Source organism: Drosophila innubila (genome assembly GCF_004354385.1).
Source record: "Drosophila innubila isolate TH190305 chromosome 3L unlocalized genomic scaffold, UK_Dinn_1.0 0_D_3L, whole genome shotgun sequence".
Taxonomy (NCBI): Eukaryota; Metazoa; Arthropoda; class Insecta; order Diptera; family Drosophilidae; genus Drosophila; species Drosophila innubila.
The window spans coordinates 3,454,937-3,474,261 of record NW_022995376.1 but is presented as its reverse complement, the minus strand read 5'-3'; the positions used below and the strand labels follow the sequence as shown (position 1 = coordinate 3,474,261).

Sequence of the window (19,325 nt, the reverse complement as noted above, 5' to 3'; positions counted from 1 at the left end):
GTCCACACATTGTTTGGTCTTCCAAACGTTGAAAAATTCATTGCTCTCAAGTAAATAATGATAAAATTGATAAGATAAATTCAGTAGGTAATTATTACATATTTACCTAGCTTCTGTTAAATAGTTGTTACTTATTGTACAACACGGTTATTTAAATAGTATTCTGGACACTAATTAAAAGAACCTTTAAATTCAAGACATTGAACACCTTAATCTCCGAGATTCTAATAGTTAGAGCAACCAAATTTGACTTCATTATTTAAGCCGTTTCGTTCTGTATAGAAAATAAAATTAGTGGTTCATAATTTGTTGTTATATAATTAATTTGTAACCACTTACTATACCATTAATTACTAATAATGCGTAAATTGGAATTGGAATTGAATAGTATTGCTTTCAGAAACATTTTACCACCAAATTTACACAGAATCTAAACTATTTTTATTCAGAAGAAATATTTTGAAGATGTTATTCTGTTTTTCTAAGATATTTTTTTATTTCGAATTCTTTACAAGCATTTTAAATTAAATTGTAGCATAATTTTAGGGGCGTGTGGTTTGTGTCTTGGCTACGTAATTGCTATAAATTTGATTGCATACTTTGTAGCTTTATTTGTTTTTTGATTGACTGCGATACAATTTGGCATAAATGCCATTCTTGGCCAACAGCTGGGAATGTGTGCCCTGTTCCACATTGCGTCCGGCTTGAATTACACAAATAAAATTCGCATTTTGCACCGTGGACAAACGATGGGCAATGACAATGCAGGTGCGTCCCGAGCAAGCGGAGTCCAAAGCCTGTTGCACTACCTATAAAGGAAAGTGAAGGTGTTTAAGGGTTCAAAAGCTGTTCAAATTATCAAAATTCAGGAATAACTTAAAAAAAACTATTTGTCCTAACTGAATAACTCACTGATATCTGTGCAGCTTAAACGGTAAGAGCGAGAAGGTTGAAATTTTGACACAACATAGATGAGTCAATTTTATCGTTTCTACTTGACCTACCCTTTCACTCTGCATATCCAATGCGGAGGTGGCTTCATCTAGCAGCAGAATCTTGGGATTACGCACCATGGCGCGGGCAATGGCAATGCGTTGTTTTTGCCCACCTGAGAGCTGTGTTCCTTTGGCGCCCAACATGGTCTCATATTGTGCCGGCAAGGCCATAATAAAATTATGGGCATTTGCCATTTTGGCAGCCTCAATGATCTGCTGCATGGGCACATCTCGGGAGGTATCTCCGTAGCCAATATTCTCCGCAATGGTTTTCTCAAAGAGCGACGGCTCCTGTGAGACAATTCCCAAGCGACGACGTAGAGTTTTCAACTCCATGTCATGATGTATGCTCTCCTGATCAATTAGCTGTAAAAGAAATAATATATTAATACTATTTACAGATTATTCACAATTTTAAACATGTTCTCTTACGATTTTGCCCTCATCTGGATCATAGTATCTCATTAGCAATTGTACACAGGTGGATTTACCGGAACCGGAAGCACCTACAAGTGCCACAGTTTGTCCTTGCAGCACATCTAAATTAAAGTCTTGTAACACGGTGAGATCGGGTCTTGATGGATAGGCAAAGTTAAGCTCACGATAGCTAACACCTTTTTCCAAAACATTTGTCTTATAGATGTCATTACGATTGCCATTCTGTTCTACAATATTGGGCGACTGTATGAGCGGTTGACGATCTATCATTTCATACATGCGAGTTGCCGAAAGCAATGCCGCATTGAAGGCTGGTGTAAAGGCCAAGGATTGGGCCAAGATGAAAAGGCCATAAAGCATTGTGTTGGCAATTCTATAAAAGAAAATAATTGTTGGTTAAATTATAAATATAAATATTCGGTATTACAAAATATTTTATCATAAGAGATTGATTTAATATATTTTATTAATCGTATTCTTAGCTAAAAGATAAATTTATAAATCTCTTATATGTTTTATTTTAAAATGTTTAATATTTTTTTAGAAATATTTTAAGGTAATTAATAGAAAAACATGAAATAAGAAGAAAGCAAACACACTCAAAGATTTAAAACCACTTTTTGATGAATATTATAAACACAATTAAATTAAAAATACTAATATTCATTTCATACAAATTTTAATACTATTTAATATGTTGAAAAGGTTAAACTTACTTCATAATGACTTCAAACTTAATCCTTCCCTCTGCACACATGAATCCACCATAGGTCAAAGTGACCGCATAGCCAAAGAACATCAATGTCATGCCCATTGAGTTGACCAATCCTCGCCATTTCAAACGACTTTTGATCTGTTGACGATATCGTTCCACTTCCTCATCATAGACCTTGATCAGTTCCTCCTCTCTACGCAATGCGGCGACAGTTCGAATTTGTGCAATTGTTTCCGTGGCAATGCGACTCGTTTCCTCCAACACCGTTTTCTCCTTCATTGCGGATTTCTCACTAAACTTGGCCTCAAACACAATCGAGGCTATCATAAATGGCGCTGTGCTTAGGCAGACAAGTGCCAGCTCCCAGGAATAGGAAAATGCTATGGAAAAGCTGCAGATAAAGTTGGTAAGCGCTTGTATAATATTGCTGAGTGGAAACCCGATGGCACCCTGTACACTGGCTGCATCGCCAGCCAATCGAGCGGATAAAGCACCCACGCTGTTCTCCTTTTCATCAAACCAGCCCATTTCCTGTTTCATAATGGAGCCAAATGTCATGGAGCTGCGAACGGAAGTGAGAAAAAAATTTAGGAATGCTTCAGCAGAGTGTACTCGACAGAAATAAGCTCGGTACTGTCAGTTACTATCGAATAAATGGAAAACAAGTACTAAATTATACTGAAATGTGTAAACTTTTGGGGTCTCTAGCTCTTATGATTGCCGAGATTGATTATTCCTATTCCTATTATTAAGAAAATAAAGTGTACTCGACAGAAATAAGCTCGGTACTGTCAGCTACGATCGAATAAATGGAAATCAAGTATTAAATTATACTGAAATGTGTAAAAATTGGAAGTCTCTAGCTCTTATGATCGCTGAGATTGATTATTCCTATTCCTATTATTAAGAGAATAAAGCATACTCGGCAGAAATAAGCTCGGTATTGTCAGTTACTATCAAATAAATGGAAATCAAGTATTAAATTATGCTGAAATGTGTACATTTTGGAGTCTCTAGCTCTTGTGATCGCTGAGATTGATTATTTATATAATTAAGAGTATAGAAATTTCTGAAACTCACCGCATGCGTGAAGTTAACCAAACTCCAGCTAGATTATAGAAAAAGGTCTGCACGAAACAGAAGATTCCCGCACAGATGCCAATTATAACGCTGACAATGGACATGGATGAGCTGTGCTCCAGCACTGCTTCATCTGTGGATTCCGCCAGCGAGGCATACAGCTCAGCCAGGACAATGGAGAAGGCGGGCATGGCACAGCCATAAAGGCCAGCACAAATGGTGCCAATGATGAGGAAGCTCCATTCAGGACGTGACCAGCCCAAGATGCGCAGAAATGTACGTGGATAACTATTACTCTTTGGTTGCTTGGACTTCTCAGTCTCCAAGGATTTGAATGGATTGAGGTCACCATTCAAACGTTTCATTTGGAATTCTGCATTTTTATCGAGCGTTTTCAATGAATTGGGAAGCTCCTCCACATCATGGGATTTCTTGCGTTCCTTGGGCAATTCCTCGCTTTCATTGAGCAATTCATCAGCTTTCTCATCATATTCATGGGCAGCGACCATTTTGTAGTAATACCCCTGAAGTTTCATGAGATCCTCGTGGTTGCCCTGCTCTACCGCTTTGCCATTTTCCATGTAGACTATTTGATCGGCATGTCGGATGGCAGATAAACGATGTGAAACCACCAAAGTGGTGCGACCCTTGCAGGCTTTATCCAAGGCAGCCTGTACCAACTTCTCGGAATGATAGTCCAAAGCGGAAGTGGCCTCTGTGAAAAAAGGGATTAGAATGTCAGACAAGATTTACTGTGCGAGAGTCTGTACTTTGGGCCGAAACCACATAAAAATTAATAATAATTTAAATATTATTATTTAAAAATATTACTTATTTAAAAAATTCGATTTTTTTAATACTAACCCCTTGACACGTTTTCAAAAACTTTAAACGACCATAACTTTGTCAAAACTCAACCGATTTCGATGCGGATTACCATTTTGATCATTATTTGGCCTCTTAATTGATTCTGCATCAAAATTTAATTTATTTAAAAAATTTGTTTTTTTTCCCTCATTGTCAATTTTTTCCATACCTACCCCTTGACACTTTTTCCAAAACTTCAATCTACCATAACTTTGTCAAAACTCAACCGATTCCCATGCGGAATACCATTTTGATCATTATTTGGCCTCTAAATTGATTTTGCATCAAAATATTATTTATTTGAAAAATTCGATTTTTTTCCATCACTTTCCATTTTTTCTATACTAACCCCTTGACACTTTTACAAAAACTTCAATCGACCATAACTTTGTCAAAACTCAACCGATTTTCATGCGGAATACCATTTTGATCATTATTTGGCCTCTAAATTGATTCTGCATCAAAATATTATTTATTTGAAAAATTCGATTTTTTTCCATTACTGTCCATTTTTTCCATACTAACCCCTTTACACTTTTTCAAAAACTTCCAAATCTCATAACTTTGCCAAATCTCAACCGATTTTCATGCAGAATATCATTTTGATCATTATTTGAGCTCTTCTTTGAGTCTGCATCAAAATATTATTGATGTTTAACATTTCATATTTTTCGACTTTCACTGTCTATTTTATACATACTTTCCCTTGACTTGCCCCATGTGACTAGCTCAATAACTTCCAAATCGCATAACTTTGTCAAAACTCAACCGATTCCCATGCGGAATACCATTTTGATCATTATTTGGCCCCTTAGTTGATTCTGCATTAAAATATTTTTTATTTGAAAAATTCGATTTTTTTCCATTACTGTCCATTTTTTCCATACTAACCCCTTGACACTTTTTCAAAAACTTCAATCGACCATAACTTTGTCAAAACTCAACCGATTTTCATGCGGAATACCATTTTGATCATTATTTGGCCTCTAATTTGATTCTGCATCAAAATATTTTTTATTTGAAAAATTCGATTTTTTTCCATTACTGTCCATTTTTTCCATACTAACCCCTTGACACTTTTTCAAAAACTTCAATCGACCATAACTTTGTCAAAACTCAACCGATTTTCATGCGAAATTCCATTTTGATCGTTATTTGGCCTCTTAATTGATTCTGCATCAAAATATATTTTATTTGAAAAATTCGATTTTTGTCCATTACTGTCAAATTTTTTCCCCTTGACACTTTTTCAAAAACTTCAATCGACCATAACTTTGTCAAAACTCAACCGATTTTCATGCGGAATACCATTTTGATCATTATTTGGCCTCTTATTTAATTCTGCATCAAAATATCATATATTTGAAAATAATATACTCACCATCTAGTAAAAGTATTGTAGGTCTTTGTATGAGAGCTCTGGCTATGGCAATACGCTGACGTTGTCCGCCGGAAAGCTGTACACCCTTTTCGCTAATGTGTGTGTCGTAGCCCTACAAATTCAACAATTATCGGATTTAGAAAGCTCTGAGTTCCTTAATGGAACTTACCTTATATAAAGCAATGATAAAATCATGAGCATTGGCTGCCTTGGCTGCATCCTCAACTTCTTTCTGTGTAGCTTCCGGTTTGCCGTGTCGTATATTTTCCCCTAATTGCAACAGTTAAAGAATTAAATATTTTAGAGGAAAAGAAGAGATATTCTACCCACCTATGGTACCCATAAACAACACAGGTTCCTGACCCACCACAGCTATATTGGAGCGCAACCACTTTAAATTATATTTTCTAACATCCTCGCCATCTAATAGAACTTGGCCGAAAACAGGATCATAGAAACGTTGCAACAATTGAATACAAGTTGATTTTCCACAGCCCGAGGAACCAACTAAGGCCACAGTTTGACCCTCCTTAACGGTCAAATTGAGTCCCCGTAATACTATAATATCCTTACGAGCAGGATACTGAAAAAAGACATCTCTAAATTCAATGCTGCCCGTCAGTCCGTAGTTTAGAATTTTGCCCGCCTTGGAAAGCGGATCAATGGCGGAAACACGATCGATGACATCGTAAATGGCACTCGCTGATCCTCGGGCCATGGCAAAGGTCTCCAGAAAGGGTGAGGTGCGGGAAAGTTGATTAGCACCGACAATAATGCCCGAAATGACAATCATAACCGCAGCTGGAGTATAATCTCGATCCTCCGCAGCAACATCACTGCTACGATCGTGTAGAATCAAATTGGCGCCATACCAAAAGGCTCCAGCGCCCACAATGAACATCATGGCCTTCATTACCGTATCGCTGAGACCAGAGAAGGCGCCCTTCCATTTGCCCGCCTTCAAAGCGGGCTTGAGGAGATTATCATAACGCGTAGACTCGGAACGCTCTCCGCCAAAGGCAACCACAGTGCGAATGGCGCCAATGACTTCCTCCACCACCGAACTGGCTCTCACATAGGAGCTCTGTTCACGAGCAGTCAGCTTGCTTTGATACTTGAAAATTAAGGCTTAGAATAAGGAAATAATAATAATAATAATCTATCCACTTACATGTGCGACAACTGCATTGACCACCATGGTGAGTGGTATATAAAAGAACATGGCCAAAGCCAACTTCCAGCCATAGACAAAGGATATTATCACACTTATAGCCACATCACACATTATGGTTATAAAGTGTCCCAGATTTTCGGCTATGCCAGTGCGTATTTTCTCCATGTTGCTAAAGAAATTATTAATTAAATTTATATATAGGGTTAAAAATTTATTAATTTCAAACTGCTCTACTTTATTAAGTTAAAACTTTATTATTTGCGTCTATTTTCTGTCTGACTTCATTTTTAATTTTATAAAATTCAATTTTTGCTTCGTTTTATTTATTTTTAAACCTTGCCTGGTCTGGGATTCGAACCGCGGACCTCTTGCGCCTAAGTCTAAACACCATCCTCTGCGTCACCTCATTCATTTAAAATTTAGGTGTTCCATTCTTACCCCTTTACAATTTTTCAAAAACTTTAATCTCTCATAACTTTGTCAAAACTCAACCGATTTCCATGCGGAATACCATTTTGATCATTATTTGGCCTCTTATTTGATTCTGCATCAAAATATTATTTATTTAAAAAATTCGATTTTTTTCCATTACTGTCCATTTTTTCCATACTAACCCCTTGACACTTTTTCAAAAACTTCAATCTACCATAACTTTGTCAAAACTCAACCGATTTTCGTGCGCAATACCATTTTGATCATAATTTGGCCTCTGATTTGATTCTGCATCAAAATATTATTTATTTGAAAAATTCGATTTTTTTCCATTACTGTCCATTTTTTCCATACTAACCCCTTGACACTTTTTCAAAAACTTCAATCGACTATAACTCTGTCAAAACTCAACCGATTTTCATGCGGAATACCATTTTGATCATTATTTGGCCTCTGAATTGATTCTGCATCAAAATATTAATTATTTAAAAAAATCGATCTTTTTCCATTACTGTCCATTTTTTCCATACTTATGCCTTGACACTTTTTCAAAAACTTCAATCGACCATAACTTTGTCAAAACTCAACCGATTTCCATGCGGAATACCATTTTGATCATTATTTGGCCTCTAATTTGATTCTGCATCAAAATATTATTTATTTGAAAAATTCGATTTTTTTCCATTACTGTCCATTTTTTCCATACTAACCCCTTGACACTTTTTCAAAAACTTCAATCGACTATAACTTTGTCAAAACTCTACAGATTTTCATGCGGAATACCACTTTGATCATTATTTGGCTAATACTTAAACTTACTCAGTTATGCGCACGGCAAAGTTTTGATCCTTGGCCATATCATGCCAGCCAATTTCCTGTCTGATTGTTGCCTTGAAAAATTCCCGTCGCATGCGTATAGTCAGCTTGAGAGCCAGATGATTAAAGATATTGACAAAAGTCATGCCAGAGAAAAGCATTAACAAGGAATCCAATGTCATGAATATGCCAAAGGAGACGCTATCCTTGCGCAGTTCCTGCATATTTTCCTCATAGCTCGCGTTGGTGCTAAGGATTATATATTAAGGATATTTTCAGCAGGATAACTAAGTAATAATTACAGTTGTTTGCCGCCACCAAACCAGGGCAGGGCATGTGTATTGGAGCTGGTGCCAATGCCCAAGCTACGATCAATAAACATGGCTACCAATTCGCTATAAACGATAATGGCTATGGGAAAGACCAAGGCATGAAGAAGGGCTGCAATAAGGGCGCCGAGTAGTAAAAGATAATCCCAGTCACGCGCATATCGAAATAGATGTATATAGTTGACCGTGGGCATTGAGGGTTTCTTCACTTTGGTTTTTTTCGGCTCTACTTGGGTCTCATCCACAGCTACTATATCGTTCATATTGGGCTCTGCCATTGACGTAGCTATAAGATGAAAGTTTCGCCTATAAACATTTACCCTCGGGGTCAATTAGTAGTTATCATTCGTCGTCTGACGTAAAAACGAATCTCTACACACAATCTTCACTATTTTATTTAATTTTTGTGGTATTTAACGAGGTTTGTTTAAGTAAATTCTGTTACTAAATTTGAATTTTTTGTTTAATTAATTTGCATTGCAGTATCAATTTCTTTATGCACTCGCACTCAAAGATTTTATCTACCGTGCCGTTTGAAATGTCGACTTGAACTGTTGGTATTTCTACACATCAGTTCGTCTTTTATCAATTCGGTTTCTATTAATGTTCAAATAGCCAAAAGAGCGTAAATTTTGGTTGAGCAAAAAATGGGTTCTACGCTCCCAGAGCATTTTGCAATTCTCTTAGATGTATTTTTTTTTTTTTACATAGTTTATTAATATCAATTGAATTGATTTTTCTCAAGGTTCAGAATGATTTGAGGAAATGGGTGTCCATCATAAAGGTGTGCATATCTTTTAAATACATATAGTTATATAATATATTGTAGACATTTTATACCAATGACGGGTCAACAGAGGTTGTCTGAATAATTTGCATGAAATTCCTGCCACAGATTAGATATTGAGCACTCGCTCTCCTCCATGTTATCTTTAAAATAGACATTTATGGCATCACTTTACATAAGTGTAGATAATATGATAATGACACTTGTCTAGTCGGTAAAGAACATAGTGTCTTATCAGGGTTTATAATCACTATTATCACGGCATTGACATCTACCTTCTTTTATATCTTTTTTAGCCACAAAGATTGTACAATTTGCGATTTCATCGAGATAGTTTGCGATTTCATCGTGTAAAATGCATTTTGTATTATAGTTAAATGCGCAGATTTTTTTAACAGAGTGAGAATATATTAAAGTTTGTATGGTAATTGTCAATACGGAAATATTTGGCGAATATTTTCATTTAAATATTGTATATCAACTTTGCTATAATTAACCAAAGTTGATGTCATTTACACTATAGCGATAGGTGACAACGGTTTAATAAAAGAAATTTTATAGCAACATTCAGTTTAAGAAAATAATTTATTCTCATTTTACTTAATTAAACAATTTATAAATAAATAAAATGCTTAAAATTGTTTTTATTTATTGACTATGCATATATAATTACTTCCCCTGGTTATATCAACTCCTTGCTAACTTTCTTAAGTTGAAATCAATATGAAGAGCTGTGAAAAATAAAATTCTAAATTCATTTTGCTTTAAATGCATTTTATTAAAATTATTAATCAGCAAGAAAGTTTACTAGTTGTTAAATTTTGTAAAATATATAAAGAAAGTCTTTTAAATTGTACTTAAGAAATCTTTTCTTTATTTTTCTTCATAACCGAACCAACAGAAAGGTGGAAAAATTTGTTGGATTTTATTACCCCCTTTTTTCAAATAAAACCAATGCTAAGAACTGTGAAATATTTTATTTCAAACAATAAGGTTACAAAGTATTTATATAAAATGTGACAATAGATAAAATTGGGTTAAATATCAATAAATCCGTTGAGAAACTAAATGCTTAATGATCCTTTTGGGTCTTGTGCAACTTGGCGTAGATGCCACCCTGCGAAATTAGTTGCATGTGAGTGCCTTGCTCCACAATTCGACCTCCTTGAACCACACAAATGACATCGGCATTCTGAACTGTGGACAGACGATGGGCAATGACAATACAGGTGCGTCCAGAGCAGGCGGAGTCCAGAGCTTGTTGAACCAACTAAAAAAACAGAGAGTTACTTTATAAAAAACTGTCATATATTAAATTAAAAGCAGGATTTACTCTCTCGCTTTGCAAGTCCAACGCTGAGGTGGCTTCGTCCAGCAACAGGATCTTGGGATTCCGCACCAGAGCACGTGCAATGGCCACACGTTGCTTTTGTCCACCAGATAATTGGGTGCCACGGGCGCCCATGCGAGTATCATAGCCATTGGGCAGGGATATAATGAAACTGTGAGCATTGGCGCTCTTGGCAGCTGCAATTACCTCGGCCATGGACACCTCACGACGATTGTCACCATACGCTATATTCTCGGCAATTGTGCGCTCAAAGAGCGACGGTTCCTGCGAGACAATTCCGAGTTTTCTTCTAACGCCCTCTAGGGTTAAATCATGCTGAATATCATCCTGATCAATGTGCTGAAAGAAAAAAAAATATTTTAATTAAATAAAAGAAGTCAATAAAGTCAAGATCATGACTATAAGATACCCTTTACATAATTTGAACATAAATGCTGCATACTTTGAGGCGCCTCAAAACTTAAAATAGAAATAAATAGCATTTTAATAATTTGATCTTTATGAAATAAAGTTGAACAATAGATTATAATATAAGAAACCGTTAAGCAGCCAGAAGAAGGTTCGATCCTCAAATCTGTGGATGTTACGTAATTTAAACATAAATGCTTATAATCTATGATCAAATTTGCTGCATACTAAAACCAGAAATAAATAGCGTTTTAATTATTCGATCTTTATGAAATAAAGTTGAATAATAGATACACTCAGAAAAATAATAAAGATTTCCGTACTTAAACAGGCCATTTTCAAGTACAAACGATCTCAAAAGCTGTCTAAGTTCGGAATTTCTAAAGTTGAGAACAAAAATCTCATTTCAAGTTCGGTTTTCGCAAGTACGGAAATCTTAAAATTAGATATTTTGGGGATACTTTAAGTACGTTTTGGGATTAATTCAAATCTAAAAAAATTTAAGTACACAAAAATCTTGAACTAATCCCAAAATGAACTTGTTTCTAGTACAAAACATTGTCACAATCAATTAACTTTAATCTTAAAACATACACTAGTATGTGTATTAAAATTATTCAAAATATCAAAATTAAATACCATTCAATAATGGTGTATTTTCTTGGTTAGCGACCTTTCGAAAAAGGTGCTGATTTTACCAGCGATCCAACTTCATATTTGCGTCGCTAGAACCACTTGAGAATTCTAAGGTGCGACAATGAAAAAGAATTATCCCAAAACGTACTTGTTTTTAGTACGAAACTATCTTATTTTTAACTTCCTTTCAATTTTGAAAAAACTCATTTTAAGTACAAAAAAATCTTAAACTAGTTTAGTACAAATAACTCAGTTGTTTCTAAAGGTATCTTTTCGAGGCTCACGGATTAGACGGACATGACTATAACGACTCGGTTATTTATTCTAATCAGGAGTTCACTTTATAGAAGCGGAGATGCTTCCTTCTTCCTGTCATATACATTCCATTTAATACAATATACCCTCTTACTTATTTTTTAAGTAGTTGATATACAAATTCCCTATTTCTTGGTTATTCTTACAATGTTGCCCTCATCAGGATCGTAGTAGCGTTGCAGCAACTGCACACAAGTGGACTTGCCACAACCAGAGTGTCCCACCAAAGCCACCGTTTGACCTTGCAACACCTCCAAGTCGAGACCATTGAGAATCTTGGCATCAGGACGCGTTGGATAACGGAATTCAATGTCACGATAACGCACGCCTTCAAACAGATTCAACTGCTTGGCGAGTGTGTTCTTAATGGTGCCCATCGGAGAGTGAATACGCGGCTTGCGATCGAGGATCTGGAAGAGGCGATGAGCAGCCACCAGGGCGGCAGTAAAAGCAGGTGTAAAGGCCAAAGATTGAGCCAACATCATGGAGCCGTAGAGCAAGGTCTCCGAAACCCTGAAATAAATTAAAAAATTGTAACTAATTTGTTAGAAAAAGAAATATAGTAAAGTATCGCATCTGATTTCTTTTACACCCTGATTTTTAATTAACATTTGAATGCTTAAATCACGCCTTTGCTCTTGTTGCTCCCAGTGCTCTATCGGTTATTTTTTCATAAGTGACGCCAGAGAGGCGCACAAGCACGCGAGCGAGCTAACAAGAACAAAATACATGCATCCGTGGGCGCCACTTCGACGCACAAGCAACTCGACTATAAGAAAACGATAGTTTTTGATCTTTAACCCACTTGATAATGTCCTGGAACGGAACTTGTCCCTCAGAAACCAAGACTCCACCATAGCACAGAGCTACAGCATAGGCAAAGAAAGCAGATGCCTGCATAGTAGAGTTAAGAACTCCACGCCAGCGTAGCTTCTGTCGTATCATAATCTCAACACGTTGAATTTCCTCCGTATACTGTTTAATGACCTCAGCTTCCCTTCTTAAACCCGCAATGGTGCGGACATTTGTCACAGACTCTGTGGCAATGCGACAGGCTTCCTCCAAGACTTGTTTTTCCCGAATTAAGGCATTCGACATCATTCTGTAAAAAAGAGAAATTCCATTTATCAGTTGAAACTAAGATTTGATTTCTACAAACACCAAGGAGGTTTGACCAACTTCAAACTCTCATAACTTTGGCAAAACTGAACTGATTTTCAAGCGGAATGTCATTTTAATTATGGTTTGGCCTATACAGTGATTCTGCATTTAAAGTTAGTTCATTTAGAATATTTAATATTTTGAAAATTGAATATTTTAATTCTCATATTTTTACTATTAATTAACTCCTTATATCATAATTAGTAGAAAACAACACTTTAAATGTGATTCTGAGGGCTTCCATTTTTCTGTAAGAAATCCTGTCGAATCTGACATAAAATTTGACTTGTAAAGTTAACAGGTCAGAGGTTTGCCCAACTTCAAACTGGCATAACTTGGGCAAAACTGAGCCGATTTTCAAGCGGAATGTCATTTTGAATATGGTTTGGCCTGTACAGTGATTCTGCATTTAAGGTTAGTTCATTTAGAATATTTAATATTCTATATTTATTTTTATATTTAATATATATATTTAATATATTATATATATATTTAATATTTAATATTGTATTCTCATATTTTTACTATTAATTAACTCCTTATATCATAATTAGTAGAAAACAACACTTTAAATGTGATTCTGAGGGCTTTAATTTTTCTGTAAAAAATCATGTCGAATCTGACATAAAATTTGACTTGTAAAGTTAACAGGTCAGAGGTTTGCCCAACTTTAAACTTGCATAACTTCGACAAAACTGAACCGATTTTCAAGCGGAATGTCATTTTGATTATGGTTTGGCCTCTAAATTCAATCTGCATTCAAATGTGACAATAAATAAATAAATAAGTACTCACTTGGCCTCTAGAATGACAGATCCCACAATGATCGGGCAATTGGCCAAACAAAGTAAGGCCAGTTTCCAGTTGTAGTACATGGCAACCGAAACACCCGAAATAAAGTTGGATAGTGCTTGAATCATGCCACTCAGTGGATATCCAATAGCACCCTGTACACCCGCCGCTTCGCCGGACAAACGAGCAGATAAAGCACCCACGGAATTATGTTCCTGATCAAAGAATCCAACCTCCTGACTTACAATCGACTTGAAAGTCATGGCACGCATGCGTGTGGTTAACCAAACTCCAGCATAATTGAAGAGATAGGTTTGCAGAAAGCAAATCAAACCGGTAATAACTGCAATACCAAGACAGGCCCAGGACAATACGGCGGTACGACTAAGCGCTACCCTCGCATCCTGTTCGGCAAGTGCACCGTAGAATTCTCCAAAAATGATAGAGAATGCGGGATACAAGCAACCCACAGCAATCGCTGAAATGGCTCCAAAAATAAGGTAGCACCACTCGGGACGTGCAATGCGCACAATTCTCACAAAGATGCTGAAGAAATTGGGTTTCTCCGCTGCGGTTTCTTCCTGTTTCTTGTTGCTATCCTTGATGGATTTCACGAGCGGTTCATCGAATTGTACGCTGTTCTTTTGGTTCTTCTCAAAGTTGAGTGGACTTGTCTCAAAGGATTTCTCGTAGAGCGCCAGACTTTTGCCTATAAATTTAAAATTTATTTCAGAAATTTTATAATTTTCGCACTTTTTGCGACTTACGTTTTTCCTCATCAATGTTGTCCTCCTTTTCGACCTCATCCGGCATTTTGATGTCGCCAGCTCTTACCATATTATAATAGGCACCCTCCATTGCCATTAGATCTTCATGCGAGCCTTCCTCTAGCACCTTACCATCGTGAATAAATACAATCTTATCAGCACCACGTATGGCAGAAAGTCGATGGGAAACCACAATGGTGGTGCGACCTTTACTCGCCAAATCCAAAGCCTGTTGCACCAATTTCTCCGAATTGTAATCCAAGGCAGAGGTGGCCTCTATAAAGAAAAATTTACAGAGACCGAAAATAGTATATATAAAAACAATAACGGTCCCGATTTACTCACCATCGAGTAGTAATATTTTAGGGTTCTGTATGAGAGCTCGGGCTATGGCAATGCGTTGTTTTTGACCTCCAGAAAGCTGAGAACCATGCTCACCGATTGTGGTACGATAGCTCTGGATTAAAAGAGATGAGATGATAAAATTTTTGGCAGAATGTATGTAACAGGCAGAAAAGGGCGTGGCGACCCCCCAAATTATTTATATTCTTAATCAGGATCAACAGCCGTGTCGATTGAGCCATGTCCGTCTGTCTGTCTGTCCGTCCGTCCGTCTGTCTGTCTGTCTGTCTGTCTGTCTGTCTGTCTGTCTGTCTGTCTGTCTGTCTGTCTCTGTCTGTCTGCTCCTGTCTCTGTTCGTCTGTCTGTCTGCTGTCTGTCTGCTGTCTGTCCGTCTGTCTGTCTGTCTGCTGCGTCTGTCTGTCTGTCTGTCTGTCTCTGTCTGTCTGTCTGTCTATCCGTCTGTCCGTCTGTCTGTCTGTCTGTCCGTCTGTTTGAACGCGTCGATCTCAGAGACCATAAGAGATAGAGACTTTAAACTTGGTAAGTAGGTTCCTGGATACCGTACGCAGATCAATTTTTTTTTTTTTTTTTGATCGGACCTCTATATCATATAGCTGCCATACGAACATTAGACCGAAAATGAAGTTTTAGTATGAAAAACTTCTTGGTTTTTTGAGATAACTCGACCAATCTGACACAATATACATCTGTGCTGGTATTATACATCCTGCCTAAATTTGGTTTAAATCGAACCACTATATCATATAGCTGCCATTGGGACGCTCAGTCGAAAATCAACTTTTAGTATGAAAAAATTTTTGGTTTTTTGAGATGCAAATAAATTGAAATTTAAAAATAAATAAATTATAAATATAAATTTTAAATTAAGAACATTTATTCTTAAAATAAGAACTTGGTCTTATTTAAAATGTTCTAAAAATCAAGATGTGTTCTCTTAATTTAAGAATTTTATGTTCTCGACGCATTTTTTAGACCAACAATCTTAGTTTTGAGACCAAAATCTTGATTTTAGAATATTTTTTTTATCAGTGTAAGTTTTCATTCACTTACCTCTGGTAATTGACTAATAAACTCATGTGCGCCAGCTTGTGTGGCAGCTGCTTCGATTTCCTTCTGTGTGGCATTGGGTTTACCATAGCTAATGTTTTGGCCTAAAAACAAGGATAAAAATTAAATTATACACATACAAACTATACTCTCTAGCCTTACCTATGGTACCAAAAAAGAGCACTGGTTCCTGTCCCACCACAGCAATATTCGATCTCAACCATTGTATATTGTATTTGCGTATGTCCAACTCATCCAAAAGCACAGCGCCAAAAACAGGATCATAGAAACGCTGCAACAACTGTATGCATGTGGATTTGCCACAACCCGAGGAACCAACTAATGCCACAGTTTGTCCAGCTCTAATCTTGATATTTAAGCCACGGTGAACAATAATTTCGGGACGTGAGGGATAACGAAAGAAGACATCCTGAAATTCAACATCACCTCTCAAACCATAATTCAAGAGCTTGCCATCAGTGGACAAAGGATCAATTTTCGAGGGCATATCAATGACTTTAAAAAGATTTGCAGCACAGCCACGAGCTGTGGCAAAGGATTCCAGAAAAGGCGCGGTACGAGCAATATTATCAGCGCCCACAATGATGCCAAAAAAGGCCTAAAAATATTAAAGTTAGAGTGCTCTAAACTGAATTTATTAGTTCAACCTACAATCATCAGTATGGCCGGTGTGTATTCCTTGTCCTCGACAGAACGGTCATCCAAAATGAGATTAACACCATACCAAAAGGCGCCAGCACAGGATAAAAATAACATGGACTTGAGCACGGCATCACTCAGACCGGAGAAAGCACCTTTCCACTGACTTGCCTTGCGAGCTGGCACCAGAAAGTTCTCATAACGCTCCACCTCGTGCTTTTCCCCACCAAAAGAAACCACTGTGCGTATGGCATTAAGTATTTCTTCCACCAAATTTCCCGCTTCGCCATAAGATTCCTGTTCACGTGCCGTCAATGTGCCTTGAAACTGTGTGAGGTTCAATAAAGATTAAAGATAAAGATTAGAATCCAAAAATTCAAAAATCTGTTTGAGAAAATCATGAAATAATTTATAATATGTTAAAATCATCTCAAAATTTTTATTTTTAAGTTTTCATAAGAAATTTTGGAAAATAATTTATGTAATTTATACGTTATCTAAAATTAATATATATACACTGAAAGAAAATACCAACTTCTAAATTGAAGAGCATTCATCTTCAATATTTTGTTCTTAAAATAAGATTATTTTAAGACCAAATTACTAAAACTAAGATAATTAATCTAAAAAATCTTAAAATCTTATTATAAGAATAAAAATCTTAAATTGTAAGGAAACTATGAATAATATTATAATATTTCGTATCAAAAAAATGATCTCTGGTTGGAGAAACCGCTTCTGTTGTAAAGCACTAGGCGGCGGCTCGAATCCCACTCGTAACAAATTAAAATAACATTTATAAAATAACTAAAACAAAATAAAATGTTAATAAATAAAAATTTAAAAATAAAAAAAATTATAAATTTAAAAAAATTGTTTTTAATTATATTATTTTTTGATTTTAATTTTAAGAACATTTATTCTTAAAATAAGAACTTCGTTTTATTTAAAATGTTCTTAAAATCAAACACATCTCCTCTTAATTTGAAAATTTTATGTTCTCGACGCATTTTTTAGACCAAAAATCTTAGTTCTGAGACCAAAATCTTGATTTTAGAACATTTTTTTTATCAGTGTAAGAAATTCTACTTTATTCAGTTAATTTTTGTTCAAGATGTTTAAGTTAAGAATGACAAAGATCTTACCTTGGCCACGTAATAGTTGACCGCAATCACAAGTGGTATATAACAGCTGACAGCCAAGGTTAATTTCCAGCCATAGCCAAAGGATATGCCCACGGTTATGATAAAGCCCACGATCAAATATAGAAAATGTCCCACTTTCTCCGACATGCCATCACGTATCTTTTCAATGTCGCTAATGAAATAAAACGAAACTTTGTAAATCTTAAATAAGTATAGATATTCAATTCTTACTCAGTCATGCTTTGGGCAAAGTTCTGTTTGGTGGCCAAATCATGCCAGCCAATATCCTGACGCATCACAGACTCAAATAGTTTGATGCGCATTCTTGTCACCTGACGTAGAGCTACAAAATTGAATATATCTACCGAAAATATGCCCGATATGAACATGATCACCGAAACGATTGTGAGTAAAATGCCATAAGAAATGGAATCATCATAGAGCGCTTCATTGTTCTCTTCACGTGTGGCATTTGTGCTGGTAATGGGAAAATTATGTAAAAGGGAATTAGGCTTAAATATAAAATAAAATAAAAAAAAACACACTTTAATTTAACTTAAACATATTTAAATTAAATATTGACACAGCATTTTAAAATTAAATATATTCTATTACATTTTTTTAAATGATCACACTTTAAATTGACTAAATTCATATAAAACGCTAAAATATATTTTAAAATAGTTAAATAAAAGTGTAAATATTAAAATTTACAGCATTTTTCACTGGGTGTAGAGATATAGATAATAACCGAAAAACTATCGGATAAAACTATCGGATAAAAATATTGGATAAAAATGTCGGATAAAATTTATCTATTTTTTTTTTAATATCCAAAAAAATTATTTTTAATGATAATGAAAATGGGTTTCCATTGGCATTACTTAATTTTCAATTTAATGCCAATTAAATAATTTTTCACTAGCACTTCTTTTTCAAATGCTAGTGAAATGAAATTTCATTAGCACTACTTTTTTAATTAAAGTAATAATAATGCTTATGGACCGAACTCTATATATATCTATTAGATATAGATATATTTTATATATATTATCTAATAAAAAATATAGATAGAGATAATTCTCTGGCTCCACACATGTCTGTCATTAAACTAAACTAAATGTCGTTTTATGAGTTAATATACATAAATATTTGTGATTCACTGTGGACGGCAGTCCACGCTAGTGACGAAGCATAACAGAGGGTGCAAATGAGTATATAAAAATAGATTTTAATGCAGGCAGAAACATATGTAAAAAAATGATATTTTCTAATAGATTTAGTTATGAATAGAGATCTTTCTGTAGATCATCAAACTTCCGTTTCGAAACCCAACTTACAGTTTCTTGCCGCCTCCTAGAAGAGGTAGAGCATGTACCGTCGAACTGGTTCCAATCTGCATGGCACGATCCACCAACATGGCGGTGAATTCACTATAGACAATCACCACAGCTGGCAATGTCAGTGCCTTGATGCAACACATGACGAATCCAATGAATAACCAAAAGAGTTCCAAATACGTGGAGTAGCGAAATAGTTGCCAGAAACTAATGGGAGGCGTGGGTTCGAGACCCGCAGCAATTGGAGCCTCCTCCTCGTGGGACTTCTCATCGCTGGTCGTGATGGAAGCCTCGTCGCGATCCATTTTATAGCTACACGGAAAAAG

The 19,325-nt window shown here is 35.9% G+C and overlaps 2 protein-coding genes across 2 annotated transcripts; both read right to left on the bottom strand.

Annotated features, from left to right (window-relative positions):
- Window positions 1-474: 474 nt before the first annotated feature.
- Window positions 475-8,791, bottom strand: LOC117788097 (multidrug resistance protein homolog 65). The gene is made up of 11 exons (XM_034626761.1): window positions 8,201-8,791; window positions 7,902-8,147; window positions 6,648-6,819; window positions 5,807-6,590; window positions 5,646-5,746; window positions 5,477-5,588; window positions 3,229-3,943; window positions 2,150-2,710; window positions 1,428-1,806; window positions 1,005-1,361; window positions 475-809 (listed from the first exon to the last, which is right to left on the bottom strand). The coding sequence occupies exons 1-11, from the start codon at window positions 8,503-8,505 to the stop codon at window positions 609-611; spliced, it is 3,933 nt and encodes a 1,310-aa protein (XP_034482652.1). The 5' UTR covers window positions 8,506-8,791; the 3' UTR covers window positions 475-608.
- Window positions 8,792-9,976: 1,185 nt separating this feature from the next.
- LOC117788583 (multidrug resistance protein homolog 65) lies at window positions 9,977-19,304 on the bottom strand. The gene is made up of 13 exons (XM_034627371.1): window positions 19,000-19,304; window positions 17,891-18,136; window positions 17,660-17,831; window positions 16,527-16,841; window positions 16,017-16,473; window positions 15,858-15,958; window positions 14,790-14,901; window positions 14,445-14,720; window positions 13,681-14,386; window positions 12,530-12,826; window positions 11,871-12,237; window positions 10,348-10,704; window positions 9,977-10,284 (listed from the first exon to the last, which is right to left on the bottom strand). Exons 1-13 carry the CDS (start codon window positions 19,302-19,304, stop codon window positions 10,087-10,089), a joined length of 3,909 nt encoding a protein of 1,302 aa, XP_034483262.1. The 3' UTR covers window positions 9,977-10,086.
- Between the last annotated feature and the right edge of the window lie 21 nt (window positions 19,305-19,325).

Excerpts from the sequence above, each read along its gene's own strand:
- LOC117788583 (XM_034627371.1), bottom strand. The coding sequence starts at position 19,304 with ATGGATCGCGACGAGGCTTCCATCACGACCAGCGATGAGAAGTCCCAC. Across the intron at positions 12,238-12,529 it reads CCGTTCCAGGACATTATCAA|GGTTTCGGAGACCTTGCTCT; the intron begins GTGGGTTAAAGA and ends AATTTATTTCAG. Across the intron at positions 10,285-10,347 it reads TGGACTTGCAAAGCGAGAGA|TTGGTTCAACAAGCTCTGGA; the intron begins GTAAATCCTGCT and ends CTGTTTTTTTAG.
- LOC117788097 (XM_034626761.1), bottom strand. The coding sequence starts at position 8,505 with ATGGCAGAGCCCAATATGAACGATATAGTAGCTGTGGATGAGACCCAA. Across the intron at positions 5,589-5,645 it reads TTATCATTGCTTTATATAAG|GGCTACGACACACACATTAG; the intron begins GTAAGTTCCATT and ends TTGAATTTGTAG. Across the intron at positions 810-1,004 it reads TGGATATGCAGAGTGAAAGG|GTAGTGCAACAGGCTTTGGA; the intron begins GTAGGTCAAGTA and ends TTTCCTTTATAG.